This window comes from Procambarus clarkii, chromosome 20 (genome assembly GCF_040958095.1).
Source record: "Procambarus clarkii isolate CNS0578487 chromosome 20, FALCON_Pclarkii_2.0, whole genome shotgun sequence".
Classification (NCBI taxonomy): Eukaryota; Metazoa; Arthropoda; class Malacostraca; order Decapoda; family Cambaridae; genus Procambarus; species Procambarus clarkii.
The window spans coordinates 36017165-36030160 of record NC_091169.1 but is presented as its reverse complement, the minus strand read 5'-3'; the positions used below and the strand labels follow the sequence as shown (position 1 = coordinate 36030160).

Genomic DNA, 12996 nt, shown 5'->3' with positions numbered 1-12996 from the left:
CAAATAGAGAGAGAGAAAGTTGGTAGTAATAGAATGTTTATTAATGTGAGAACCAAATAAATAACATGGAAATATGGTGGGTGTAATTATTGACGTGTGCTGAGGAGGCAAGTTGTGGGCTGTGTTAAATTTCCTCACTGGTGACGAACAAATCACTTCTTCATTCTTTTACACATGGTTCGGGACCAAAGAGCCAAAGCTCAACCCCAGCAAGCACAATTTGGGTGAGTACATTATCAACCCATCCATACTTTATCATAAAATAAAAAGTTCAATAAGTACACAGTTTTGTAATTCCAGGAGCTATGAATAGTAGCAAATATGCACCATACAATGAATAAGGGAGTGGTTTCTTGCTGCCTCTGACAGTCATTAAAGGTTTATATTTACTCTGGACCAAACAAATTTATTTATACTATTTCATCTTAAATAGAATCCTTGAAAAAGTTGTATTTGTGTTGGTGTGGAGGGATTCCTGAAACTCCCCTCATTGCCAGCATTGCCACTTGTCACATGCTCATTTCTAATTGGAATTTTCCTGTGCAGACATCCTCTAGCATGCATTATTCTGGACAAAAGGGTCCATGCTGTAACTTAAAGAGAAGGGAGATGGATTTTAAAGTTCTTCAAATAGGACTTGAAGAAAATATATGATACTATAGAGAAAGTAAAATCTGTAACCTTCAGTGAAATGTTCTGTCCTCCAGGGTGCTGCATTTGCCTCGGAACTCTCTTATACAGTATCTGACAAGGACAAATTATTTTGCCATATCATTCTTTAGGAAAGATTCTAGCAAAACTCCAAGCTTACGTAAACTAAGTCTTCCAATGGGCCACAGAAAATATCATCAGTGAATACAAAAATCCGGCTCTTGCTCTATGTGGGGAAAAGTTTAAAGTGGTATGAAATGCTGCTTTCTGAGTAGTGCCTTGATTGCTCCCAAAGCCAGGATGCATTCACAACATTGCTCACACAACAGGCTCTAGTTAGCTTTTGTCTAGTGTGGCAAGAAAATTTCCAAATGGTCTTACCAAATAGTTGGAGAAGGAAGATTGGTGAGCAACCGGTGTTAGACAAAGCAACTAAAATAAATGGCTCGATTCCTTTTGTGAATGAGTATTGGTGTAATAAGTACTGTACTGCCAATTATCACTCCTAATTATTGATTAGTATGTTAAACTTCCACCATCTTGGCCGTCACCAGTTGGTAGTATGGAGTAGTAGTAAGCAAAAGCAGGAGTACAGTAGCAAGCCAGCAAGCAAGAGTGAGTAGCAGCAACAGCAGCAAGCATGCAAGCAGAGTTAGTAGTTTGCTGTTGCAATAAAATTTAATATAGCATTTATATTTTTTTTTTCTAAATTTCCATCAACATTACTTAGTGCATGGTGATTGAACAATCCATTTCTACCAGCAGTATTGTAAACCAGATGAAGTGGAGGCTGGAGAGAGTCCTATGGTTTTGTTCCCTGATATGTTTAGATATAATCTGTAGCAATACTAGGGGCTTGGGACAGTAATTGATCTTGCCAAATACTAGTAACTTGGTATTGACCATTAGGTTTTTTATGTTGTCACTACTCACCTATTACTCCTTATTTCCACATAGATTTTTACATGTTGCTTCAATACTTTATTGTTTGCACTGTATTTTACTTTTGGAAACGGGAGTATTTTTTCTAGAGTGTACAAACATATAATACAAATCGCACGAGTTTTGCCGACACTGTTCGAATAATAATGATAATTTTTAATTCACAGATGCAAGAAATAAATATATCAGCAGTTACATAGATGGCAACATTGGACGAGCTTCATGGAAACCAGCTCTGGAGAGGTTGCAGTTGCCAATAGAACACACATCTGCTGACACAGGGCCATTATCACCCACTCTAGCCTCGTCTTTACCTTCACAACCGCTGTGTCTGGAAGAAAATACTATCTTGGGATACATGCCTCACAGAGATGATTTTGAGAGGGTTTGTTCCCATTTTCTGTATCAGGTTGAGTGATTGTGTTAGAAGCCAAATATATTTGACATTGAAATTTTTTTTTAATTTAATAAGCTAAATTTGTTTGTCTCGGGCAAAGTATTGTAGCAGCTATTGGATTAATTATATCCATATTTTTATTATTTTTATTGTATTATTTTTTAGAAATGTATACAATAGTATACATGATCACAACAGCCTCTTCCATTATATAAAATTATTAGAATATGAAATTTGAGTTTCTCAGGACTATTTTATTCCACTTGGTTGCCCAAAGCTTTCTTACTGCCATCACCACTTCCCTTTCCCCTCCCTCCTCCCCCCCCCTTTCCTCCTCCTTCCCTTCCTCATTCCTCTTTCCCCTGTAACACCCAACTTAAGTGAAGTTAGCAAAGATAGTAATGTCATTTAAGAAACTAAATAAGGAGACTTTCAAGTCCATACACACTGCCTATGTGAGACCATTGAGTATGCAGTTCCAGCATGGAACCTATAAGTACCTTGTGAAGCATAAACAGAAACGTGAGAAAGTTCGGAGGTTTGCAGCTAAATTTGTCCCAGAATTGAAAAGCCAGAAAGCTGTTAGGACCAGTTGAGAAAATTCATCCTCACAACCTTAAAGGAGAATAAACTGGGGATATGATAACTCTGCATAAGATCTTGAGGGGAATAAAGTGAATAAAGGAAGCCTATTTAAATTTAAAGAGGTAGGGCCAGGGGACATCAATGCATGACCAACTTCCATGGAAGCCAAAGAGATGTAAGGAAGTTCTCATTCCCTGTATGAGTGGTCAGCAAGTGGAATGCATTGAAAGAAGAGGTTGTTGAAGCCAATTCTATCTACAACTTTAAAAAGGAATATGATGTAAATGTTAATGTTGAGAGAGAGAGGCAATTAGTGCGCCAGGTATAAACGATAGGAGACGGCATATTTAGAGCTAGATCTCGCATCTCCATAGTTACTGATAGGTAAGCACTTCAGTTTGGATCATGAGATATGTTGGTCCAGGATTACATTTCTCATTTGTCCTTATGCAACTGAGCTACATTTAGTAAATGTTATATCTTAGCGACTAAATTATTAGCATTATAGGAAATTTTTCCCTTCTACACTCTCCTCCATTAAGTACTGTATATGCTAAATTATTTATAATAATAAAGGTTGTTCATCGCTGCCTTTATTTCTCATTTATTTTGTTTTGTATAACTGTATTTTTCCTTACAGGAATGGGACAATGATGCAGAAGCGACAATAGCGCCACTTTTTATTCATCCTGTCGATGATGAAGACATTGATATGGCTCTTAAACTTGCCCAGGTATGTTTACATTTTTTAAATCTTTGTTTATTTCAGTTTTTTTTGGAATATAGACCTTGGTATGTGTGCTAGTATATTTATCAACTAGTGTTAGAATAGTTGCAGGTGGAGAGGTCTTAATGGTTAGTAAATTAACTGGGCATAGTCAAGGTAATAGTTCCTGAGTAGTTGCTTGAACTTCAACTCCCTCTCTAATTTGTACTACAAGGCCTTTTTTTTTAACCCCCTCCCCCTAGTAATCTTCCACTTTTGGTCGTTGATTTTAATATGGCTTTAGAATGATGGAATAATAATTTTTTTGTTATGGTTTTAGTGATGTTCATTTTTTTTTTTTAATTGTTATCTTGGGACCTTATGTTTCCATGCAGTTCTTAAGATGTCTTTCTTTCAGGCTTAATATCAATGGTAGTTGAGAGTGATAAAACTAACCCTTGTGTACCAGAGTAAATACAATGTACATGTGAAGAAAATGAGCAGCCAATTCAAGAAAGCACCACAAACTTGATATGCTGTGATGATAATTTTGTTGTGAACGCTTTGTTGTTGTTTTGGTGCCGGGATCACTGCTGTATGCAATTAGAAGATGTATTCAGTTACAGTACTTACATAATTAAACTTTATTTAAGGGATAAATATTTGTTCAGCCTATCTGGTTCAATATTAGACAGTATAAAAAAAAACAATTTGGATCTGCCTGTTTTTTACATGGATAGGGTTTGATTATTAGAATCAACTTTTACATTATATTTTTTTTATCATTGTTCCTTGTCATTCTTTGTCTCAAACAACTCGAGAACTTTCTCGCTTGTGTTCTTGCATGGGTTCTAAATTGATTTAATATCATTATTGTTTTTCTTCATTTGGATCCACAGATAAAGTAATCTCCATCCAGTAATAAACTTTATCTACATTATATTGTTCTGTTCCACTGAAACCTTATCTTGCTTCAATTATACTGTTCATAAATTTTAGTATTGCTAAAGGTGGGGTTTTTAATGACTCATCTGTACAACTGTTTCATAGGTGGATATGTATATGCGACGACTACGTGAGCGATCTAGAAGAAAGCGTGTTGTTCGAGATTTCCAGATTGTTCCACAGTTCTTCAAAAAGGAGAAAGAAAAAGCACAAGTTCCACCCAAAAAGAAAAGTAAAGATGACAGGTAAGACAATGTTTGTATGGAGAATGAGAGTGAAGCAAAAAATTCAATACCTTTTTATTTAGAGAATATTAGCAAATATTTATAGAAACACAAATTTTTTGGGGTAAATAAAAACTTTCCTAAAACATTCATGTACCTAGTATTATAATTATTATTTTCAATCACTTTCATTAAACAACTTGTCTTTCCATGCCATCAATATCATAATAGCATTAATTTTTATTCAATCCTTATACTTGATATACTGGACCGTGTGACAAGGCAACAGTTTCCAAATATTTTGATGTAAAAGCTAAAAATATAAAATGATAAACTGCACATAGTTATTTTAAGCATTTACATTTACCATGTTGCTAGTCACTCATGCCTCGTTTATCTGGGAGAGTGCTGGTTGGGCACTTGCTGGTAATTGCAATGCTGGCAGTGTTAAAAATGTACTTTCCATACTATTTTAGTATAAAAATATAATACTGTGTGTGTGTGCAAATGTGTTCTATTGTTAACAAAAAGTGGTAAAAAATAGTGAAAACAAATCTATTGGAAAGTAGGATGCACCCAGGGAGACTGAATGAAACCAATCATATAGGATAAGCGAGATATTATATTAAAGCTCAGTAATTTAAAGCTTGTATATATTGTTTCTTTTGCAGAGATGCTGTAGCAGAAAAATTACGAGCAGCCAGTCAATTTCAAACTGCTAGTGAACATAACAATCTAATTTCTTCCATGGTGCGAGAAAGAGAGCTTAGAACAAGAATAAGAGAGTTATTAAGGTCAGTGTTTGTGATTCAATGTTTGAAAACTGTGAAGAATGAACAAAGTTCAGAAACTTTCATAAAATGATTGTACAGTACATCTTCCTATAAACAGAAAGAAACATTTACTGTATTTGCCTGTGTGTGTGTGTGTGTGTATTTAGTCCATTATCAATTAAGTACAGTTCATTTTGTATTAACATGCACAAAAATCACATGTTTTCCTTACAACACCACTTGAACATCACTTTAAATAAATGTTTGATAAAATATAAAAAAAAAAATCCACAAAATCCTTATACACTGGCAAATAGAGTAATTAGTTTTGCAAGGTGTAAATTACAGTACCTTGATAGTGAATTTGAAAACTACTTGAAAGCCTAGTTAATTTAGACTATTCATTAATTAGCATTTCATGTCATGTTATCTAATCTTCAGTGCTTATAAATTCATTCAGTTATTCTGGGCTGGCCCTTTTCAGTACCTTCCCCTCAGCTTATTGAACTGGCACTCTAAGGCCACTATTGATATGATGGGCTCCTGCGGTGCACATTTCCCACTGGGAGCACACAATTTCAAACTGTAAAGAGGTATAATAAAGAGAAAAAATTACTTAACGTATCTACAGTGAATCCAACAAATCACGCTGTGTTCCACCCCCCTCATGAGGTGGACAAATTCTGAACTCCAGCCTGTGCCCTTGGTACTTTCCATCTCCTGATATGGCCTCTGCCAGGCCATCTCAGGAGGAAGAGAGAGAGTGGAGAATTCTTAGTCCAGCTCTGAATGACGTTCCATAGTGCATTATCTCTATGCTCAAAACTTCTTCCAAGCAATATTTGAAATCAAGTAGACTACAAAGTATTGCTCTGCTGTACCTAACAACTAAGAAACCTTTTGCCTACTTGGCCACTACCACCCCGTCATCAGGCAGCATCACAGGTAGTGAAAGCAGAGCTCGTTGGGAAGGCAGAAAATAAAAATTGTATACGAGTGACTGAGTGCTTGTCTCGGAAAGAATTTTGTTCATATTTAACGCCTTATTTTTAGTACAGTATATGCCCCACTCTTACTTCCTAAGGCAAAAGTCACCATATCCACAGAGAAAGAAACAAAAAAACAGCATTTTTTTATTATTTATTATTTTATTAACATAAATAATATTTATTATTACAGTAATATCTTTACTGACAAAAATTAATTACAATTTTGCCTAATCTGAGGAATTCAATTAGTAGTGAGTTGAGCTCAAATATCTGAGTATGTCATAGTATGGAAATAGGCTCAAGGGTGGAAAACTTGTATAGGAAAATTATTGACTAAGTTTGACCAATCTGTATATAACCTGAAACAGGGAAGGCTTTGAAAATATAAATACAGTAGTGAAGGGGAGGAATGAAGTTGCCTTTGACATAGGAGAGTTTGAATGGCACATGGTCTATTGTTCAAGGAAGAGCAACCACCGGGTAGGACATGGGCAGTTGCCCACACAAATACATGCTTGATTGATGAGGCTCAACAGATGTGGCTTGCCTTAAGAGTAGGGCCCCTCCAGAAAGACATTCTTCACCAGGAAGTAGGAATAAGAGTGGAGATGAGCAAAAGCATCATCCCAAACATAGCTAACAAATCCAGGACGACACAGCAGGGCAGGAAGCCCACCATCCAAGATGTGAGCTACCAACACCAACAATCTTCAAAGTCTACTTGAGAAAAGTCGTAAAAAGCAACATAATATGCAAAGACCAGGCGAGTTTCAAGGGAGATTGAGAATGATGGAGATGGAAGAATGCATGTCTGGGCTTAAGAAATAGTAGTTTTTGGCTTTTCCAGAACTGCTCTTGAAGACACACAAGTGTTAGGCAGAAGACAATGCACCAAGAAAAATCAGATCAGAGTAGATTATGAAAAACTGACGTGGATGAAGAACAGTGCAGAGTCGGAAACTGCTAGTGCAGGGGCTGTGCCATTACATACTGGCAACCAGGGTAATCCTGAAGATCAGTCCTAGAGATTCCACATGTATGTCAATCAGCTGTGTGTATGGAGAGGGGGGAGAGCAACTAGCTTACAAACCAACAGGGCTGTAGTGGATATGTGGGCCTGCGGGCCACTCTAAGCAACAGCCATTGGACAAAGCTCTCCAGTCCAGGAGCTGGAACAATACAGTATATATGAACCAACCAATTCATGGGTCTCGCTGTGCTACTGCAGACTGAGTAGGAAAGTAAGGTATATAAACCTTATTTGATTGAATATTTTTTAATCAGCTGGCCTTTCATAACAAGGTGATGTGGTTTACCTATACTGTTGTATGGAAAGCAGCTCGAACCAACTTCAAAACTAATGTTGTCTCCATCAAGAAATAAAACTGCACAATTGAATAGCTAGGTGAGGTCAGTAATCATTATGGATTCAAAACTGAATCTTTCAATAATAATATTAACTTTTATGCCATTACTGCAGATCAGTAATCAGTATGCAGGCGATGAGTCACAATAACGTGGCTGAAGTATGTTGACCAGACCACACACTAGAAATTGAAGGGACGACGACGTTTCGGTCCGTCCTGGACCAATCGACTTGAGAATGGTCCAGGACGGACCGAAACGTCGTCGTCCCTTCAATTTCTAGTGTGTGGTCTGGTCAACAGTAATCAGTATATTATAAGTCCCTATTACAAAGATAAGAAATGTGTTTGTTATTGTGAAGGTAATTCAAATACAGATTTGGTGCACTCCAGTTCAGACATTTAGGATTTTCAACTGTGAGGAAATTATATGTTATTGTACCAGTTTGTGTAGACAAGTGTCAAAATGATCATCACCTCCAGTGCATGTGTTACTTTACAGATATCGGCGAAATGGTATTAGACATGTGGAAGAGTGCCATGAATTTGAAGTAGCTCGGTCACGGCGAGATAAGAAGAAAGAAAACAAAAAGAAGTCAGTAAGTATGATTTTTAAAACTTGTGTTTTATATATTGCATAAACTATCTACCTTTACATATCTAGTTTAATAGTCTGGGAATAGAAGCCTATCTGCTGTCATTATTTGATTGTTTAGAATATTTTGTAATGAATTATGGCATATTCTGCCACCAGTACAATGCTTAGACATGTCATGGTTGTAAATCACGAGAAAATAGACAAAATTAGTTGGGATTATGTGCATGAGTTACAGTATATGAAGACTGTAACAAAAGCTAGACCCAGTCTCAGTATGTCTGTGTATTTCTGAGCTGTACCATTTGTCAAGGTCCTGCTTTTTCCATGGCCAGGTCAATGCACAGTCAGGGCAGGTTGACATTTCTCATTTGAGCAACACAATTCTTTTCAAATATCCTTTTCAGGTCACACTGGTGCAAGAGAAGTACCAGAATATAGTCAGTCCTGCCTGGAGTGACCCTAAGGTTTTTTTCAACTTCAGTCAATTCAATGCTCATCCAGACACAATTATTGCTTGGCACTAGGTGGCAGCACCTATATGCTACAGGGCACCCTGATTCTGTTCAACTCACAATCTTAACTGTTTCAGAATGCACTTCAGGCTGGCAGAGATAAAATATTTAGCTGAAAAGTGACTTGTGTTCTGTCCTTAGAAATTCGTGTTTCATTGTGCAATAATCTCTTCCTATTAGTGGATGTTTCGCGTGCCTATGTAAACGCAATCATGGCATGTCTCTGGACTCTGTAACATACATGATTTCCAGAGTTTCCTTCTCTGTTCTGGTTTGTTTAGTGTTTGATATTTTTAAACAGTTGATATTGTTTGAGCAGCAGTTGATATTTTCCTCTCGAGTTTTTCACTAGTTCTGTGGTTACTTGGGACTTGGCCATTTGGGTGGGGCAAGCATAATTTGGGTACATTCTGTTGACACATTACATTAATGTGGGTATTCAGTATTTACTGTGGATCGCGCAAAAGGGAAAGCAACGAAGAGAAAGGAAGCGCAGGCCCCTCAGAAAGTAAAGGAAGTACCTAAGCAAACATTAGTTGTGGGAGATTCCCAGATAAGGTATTTGGATAGAACGTTTTGTGCTAGAGATAGGGGGAACAGGTTAAGGGTTTGCTATCCCGGAGCTGGCATTGGTGATATTATAAACAACATGAATGATATTATGGCTGGTAATGGGAACAATCCCATTATTTGCATTAGCGTGGGAGGAAATGATGTTGGTCGAGTCAGGAGTGAGGAACTGATTCAGAGGTATAAAACAGCCATAGAGTTAGTTAGGAGCAAGGGAGGAATCCCGATCATATGTGGCATTCTTCCAAGAAAGGGAGTGGGAAATGAATGGATATCTAGGGCACTTGGTGTCAATTGCCGGCTGGAAAGATATTGCAAATCAAATGCAATATCTTTCATAGACAACTGGGAACACTTCTATGGAAGAAATGAAATGTATGCTCGTGATGGGGTGCATCTATCGAGAGCTGGGGTTGTTGCTGTTGCGAACTCGCTAGAAGAAGTGGTTAGAGGTGTTTGTTTGGGTTTAAACTGTTAGTAGATAGAGGTATGGGAATTGATTTGGAGGAAGGAGGTAATAAAAGTATGTGTTTGTGGGAGAAAGGAATTGGCAAAACGATCAGGGAAAGAGAAGGTCCGCAAAATAACAATTCACTTAGGGTATATTACACTAACAGTAGAAGTCTAAGAAATAAAATTAACGAATTAAATGCTCTTGTCTGCACAGAAAAAATAGATATTATTGCACTTACCGAAACGTGGATGAATGTAGAAAATAGAGAACTATTAGCTGAATATCAAATATATGGATTTAAACTATTTCACACAGATAGATATATTAGACGAGGAGGTGGAGTAGCCATATATGTTAGGGACAATTTGAAATGTAGTCTCAAAGAGGGAATCAAAACAGAGCCACACACAGAAACTATTTGGATTGAATTAAACGAAAAAGCTAATAATATTATAATAGGAGTAATATATAGGCCACCAAATTTAGACAGAATGGAAGCAAAGCATCTATGGGATGAAATATCTAGAGCATCTAGATCTAACAGTATTTATGTCATGGGTGACTTTAATTTTAGCGGAATAAACTGGTTGAACAAAACAGGGAATAGTGAAGCAGAAGATTTTCTAGAATTAATTGACGATTGCTTTCTTACGCAACACATTAAGGAACCAACACGGGAAAATAATATTTTAGATTTAGTGTTAACTAACAGGGAAACGCAAATTAATGACATCGAAATAGGGAGTGAGCTAGGGAGCAGTGATCACAAAGAAATCAGATTTAGCATAGAATGGAATAGACCAGTAGGAGAAAATTCTGTTAAAGTGCCAGATTTTCGAAAAGCTGATTTTAATAGCCTAAGAAATTTTTTGGGTCAAATTGATTGGAAAGGCTTGGGTATGGGGTGTGGGCCGGTCTTGGAGCGAGACATGAACCCAGCGATAGGTGACTTAAATGGGGATTTCGATGTGGATTCAATATATAACTTATTTAAGAATATTCTAAACAAAGCACAGGAACGTAGTATACCATACAAATTGAATAGATCGTATACTAATGACCCAAAGTGGATAACAAAGAATTTGAAGAACCTTATAGGTAAAAAGAGAGCTTGGTACAAAAGGATTAAAAATGGGGAGGTCACTTTAGAACAGGAATTCGTACATCTGGTTAGAATTGTTAAAAAAGAGATAAGGAAAGCAAAAAGAAACTATGAAGTTCGCATAGCAGGGCAAGCAAAGACAAATCCAAAAGGGTTTTTTCAGTTATATCGTACTAAGACTAGGGAAAGGATAGGTCCATTAAAAACTGAGACAGGTCAAATAACAGATAGTGATGAAGAGATGAGTAGTATTTTTAATAAATATTTTGTATCTGTATTTACTAAAGAGGAACTTAACAATATGCCTTCAGCCGAACAAGTCTATGTGGGTGGGGACGAGGACAGGATGACGAGTTTAGCAGTTACCAGGGAGGATGTTCTTAAACAAATAGTAAAACTCAAACCAAACAAATCCCCAGGGCCGGATGAAGTGTTTGCTAGGGTGCTTAAAGAATGCAAAGAGGAGCTTTGTGACCCACTGTCAACCATATTTAATAAATCAATAGAGTCAGGCAGAGTGCCAGAGTTTTGGAAAGTTGCTAATGTGATACCAGTTTTTAAGAAAGGAGATAGATCACTTGCGTCTAACTATCGACCAATTAGCCTAACGTCTATTGTGGGAAAGTTACTCGAATCTATAATAGCAAATAAAATTCGTCTTCATCTTGAAAAACATAAATTAATAATTGAGTCGCAACATGGTTTTATAAATGGCCGTTCATGTTTAACAAATTTGTTATCTTTTTATTCTAGCATTGTTGAGGCAGTTGATAGTGGTAAGGATTGCGATGTTGTATACCTTGACTTTAGCAAAGCTTTTGATACAGTGCCACATGAAAGACTGATTAAAAAAAATAGAGTCTCATGGTATTGGGGGTGCTATATTAAGCTGGATTAGGGCATGGCTATACCAAAGGAAACAGAGAGTTAGTATAAATGGAATCAAGTCAGAGTGGGAAAATGTTGTAAGTGGAGTGCCTCAAGGCTCTGTCCTGGGACCTCTGTTGTTTATAATATATATAAATGATTTAGATTCAGGTTTGAGTAGCAACATTTGCAAATTTGCCGATGATACGAAAATCGGTAGGGAAATTAATTCGGAGGAGGACTCACTATCACTTCAAGTTGATCTAGATAGGGTTTTGAAATGGTCAAAGGATTGGCAGATGCAGTTTAATGCTGATAAATGTAAAGTTCTGAGGTTAGGTAATGATGATAGAGTTACAAGATACGAGCTAGATGGTGTTGTGATTACGAAGTCGGATTGCGAAAGGGATCTGGGAGTTATGATTAGTAAGAATTTAAAACAAAAGGATCAATGCATAAATGTTCGTAATAAGGCAAATCGGACACTTGGATTTATTAATCGCAGCGTTAGTAACAAGACACCTGGTGTGGTTCTCAAGCTATATCTTGCTCTAGTTAGGCCCCATTTAGATTATGCAGTTCAGTTTTGGTCGCCATATTATAGAATGGATATAAATTCACTTGAACGTGTCCAGCGTAGGATGACTAAGTTAATTCCCCAAATTAGAAATCTTTCATATGAAGAAAGATTAACAAAGCTTAAGTTGCATTCACTGGAAAGGCGAAGAGTTAGGGGTGACATGATAGAGGTTTACAAGTGGATGAATGGACATAACCGGGGGGATATTAATAGGGTATTAAAAGTATCAACACAGGACAGAACACGAAACAATGGATATAAATTGGATAAGTTTAGATTTAGGAAAGACTTGGGTAAATACTGGTTCAGTAACAGGGTTGTTGATTTGTGGAACCAATTGCCGCGTAACATTGTGGAGGTGGGGTCCCTCGATTGTTTCAAGCACGGGTTGGACAAGTATATGAGTGGGATTGGGTGGTTATAGAATAGGAGCTGCCTCGTATGGGCCAATAGGCCTTCTGCAGTTACCTTTGTTCTTATGTTCTTCTTATGTTCTTATGTTCTGTTACCCCAGGTAACACTAGGTATTATTATTCTTGGCTGTGCACTGTACTGCCATGTGAGCAGATTTATACCAGGCTTCTTTTGATGCATCTGGTATTCCATAGCATCCAGTATGTTGTTGTTTTCTTTTTTATACCAAATACAGTAATATGTTTTTATTATTGCAAACACTTGACCACTCTTTTTGGGAATAGTTTGATACAAAATAAATGTAACACTTTTTTATATATATT

At 36.9% G+C, this 12996-nt stretch overlaps 1 protein-coding gene across 12 annotated transcripts in view; it reads left to right on the top strand.

The window, feature by feature from the left end:
* The window catches only part of LOC123755320 (transcriptional adapter 2-beta), a 74535-nt gene that overhangs the window by 23980 nt on the left and 37559 nt on the right, over positions 1 to 12996 (top strand). For all 12 annotated transcript variants that reach the window (XR_011229211.1, XR_006772499.2, XR_011229209.1 and 9 more), the window contains 5 exons: positions 1761 to 1978; positions 3216 to 3308; positions 4332 to 4471; positions 5122 to 5244; positions 8079 to 8175. Coding sequence is in view for 6 of the 12 variants with exons in the window: in XM_045737835.2 (XP_045593791.1) it covers positions 1761 to 1978; positions 3216 to 3308; positions 4332 to 4471; positions 5122 to 5244; positions 8079 to 8175 (671 nt within the window). In the remaining 6 variants the exon portion in view is untranslated. The remainder of the gene's footprint in view (positions 1 to 1760; positions 1979 to 3215; positions 3309 to 4331; positions 4472 to 5121; positions 5245 to 8078; positions 8176 to 12996) is intronic.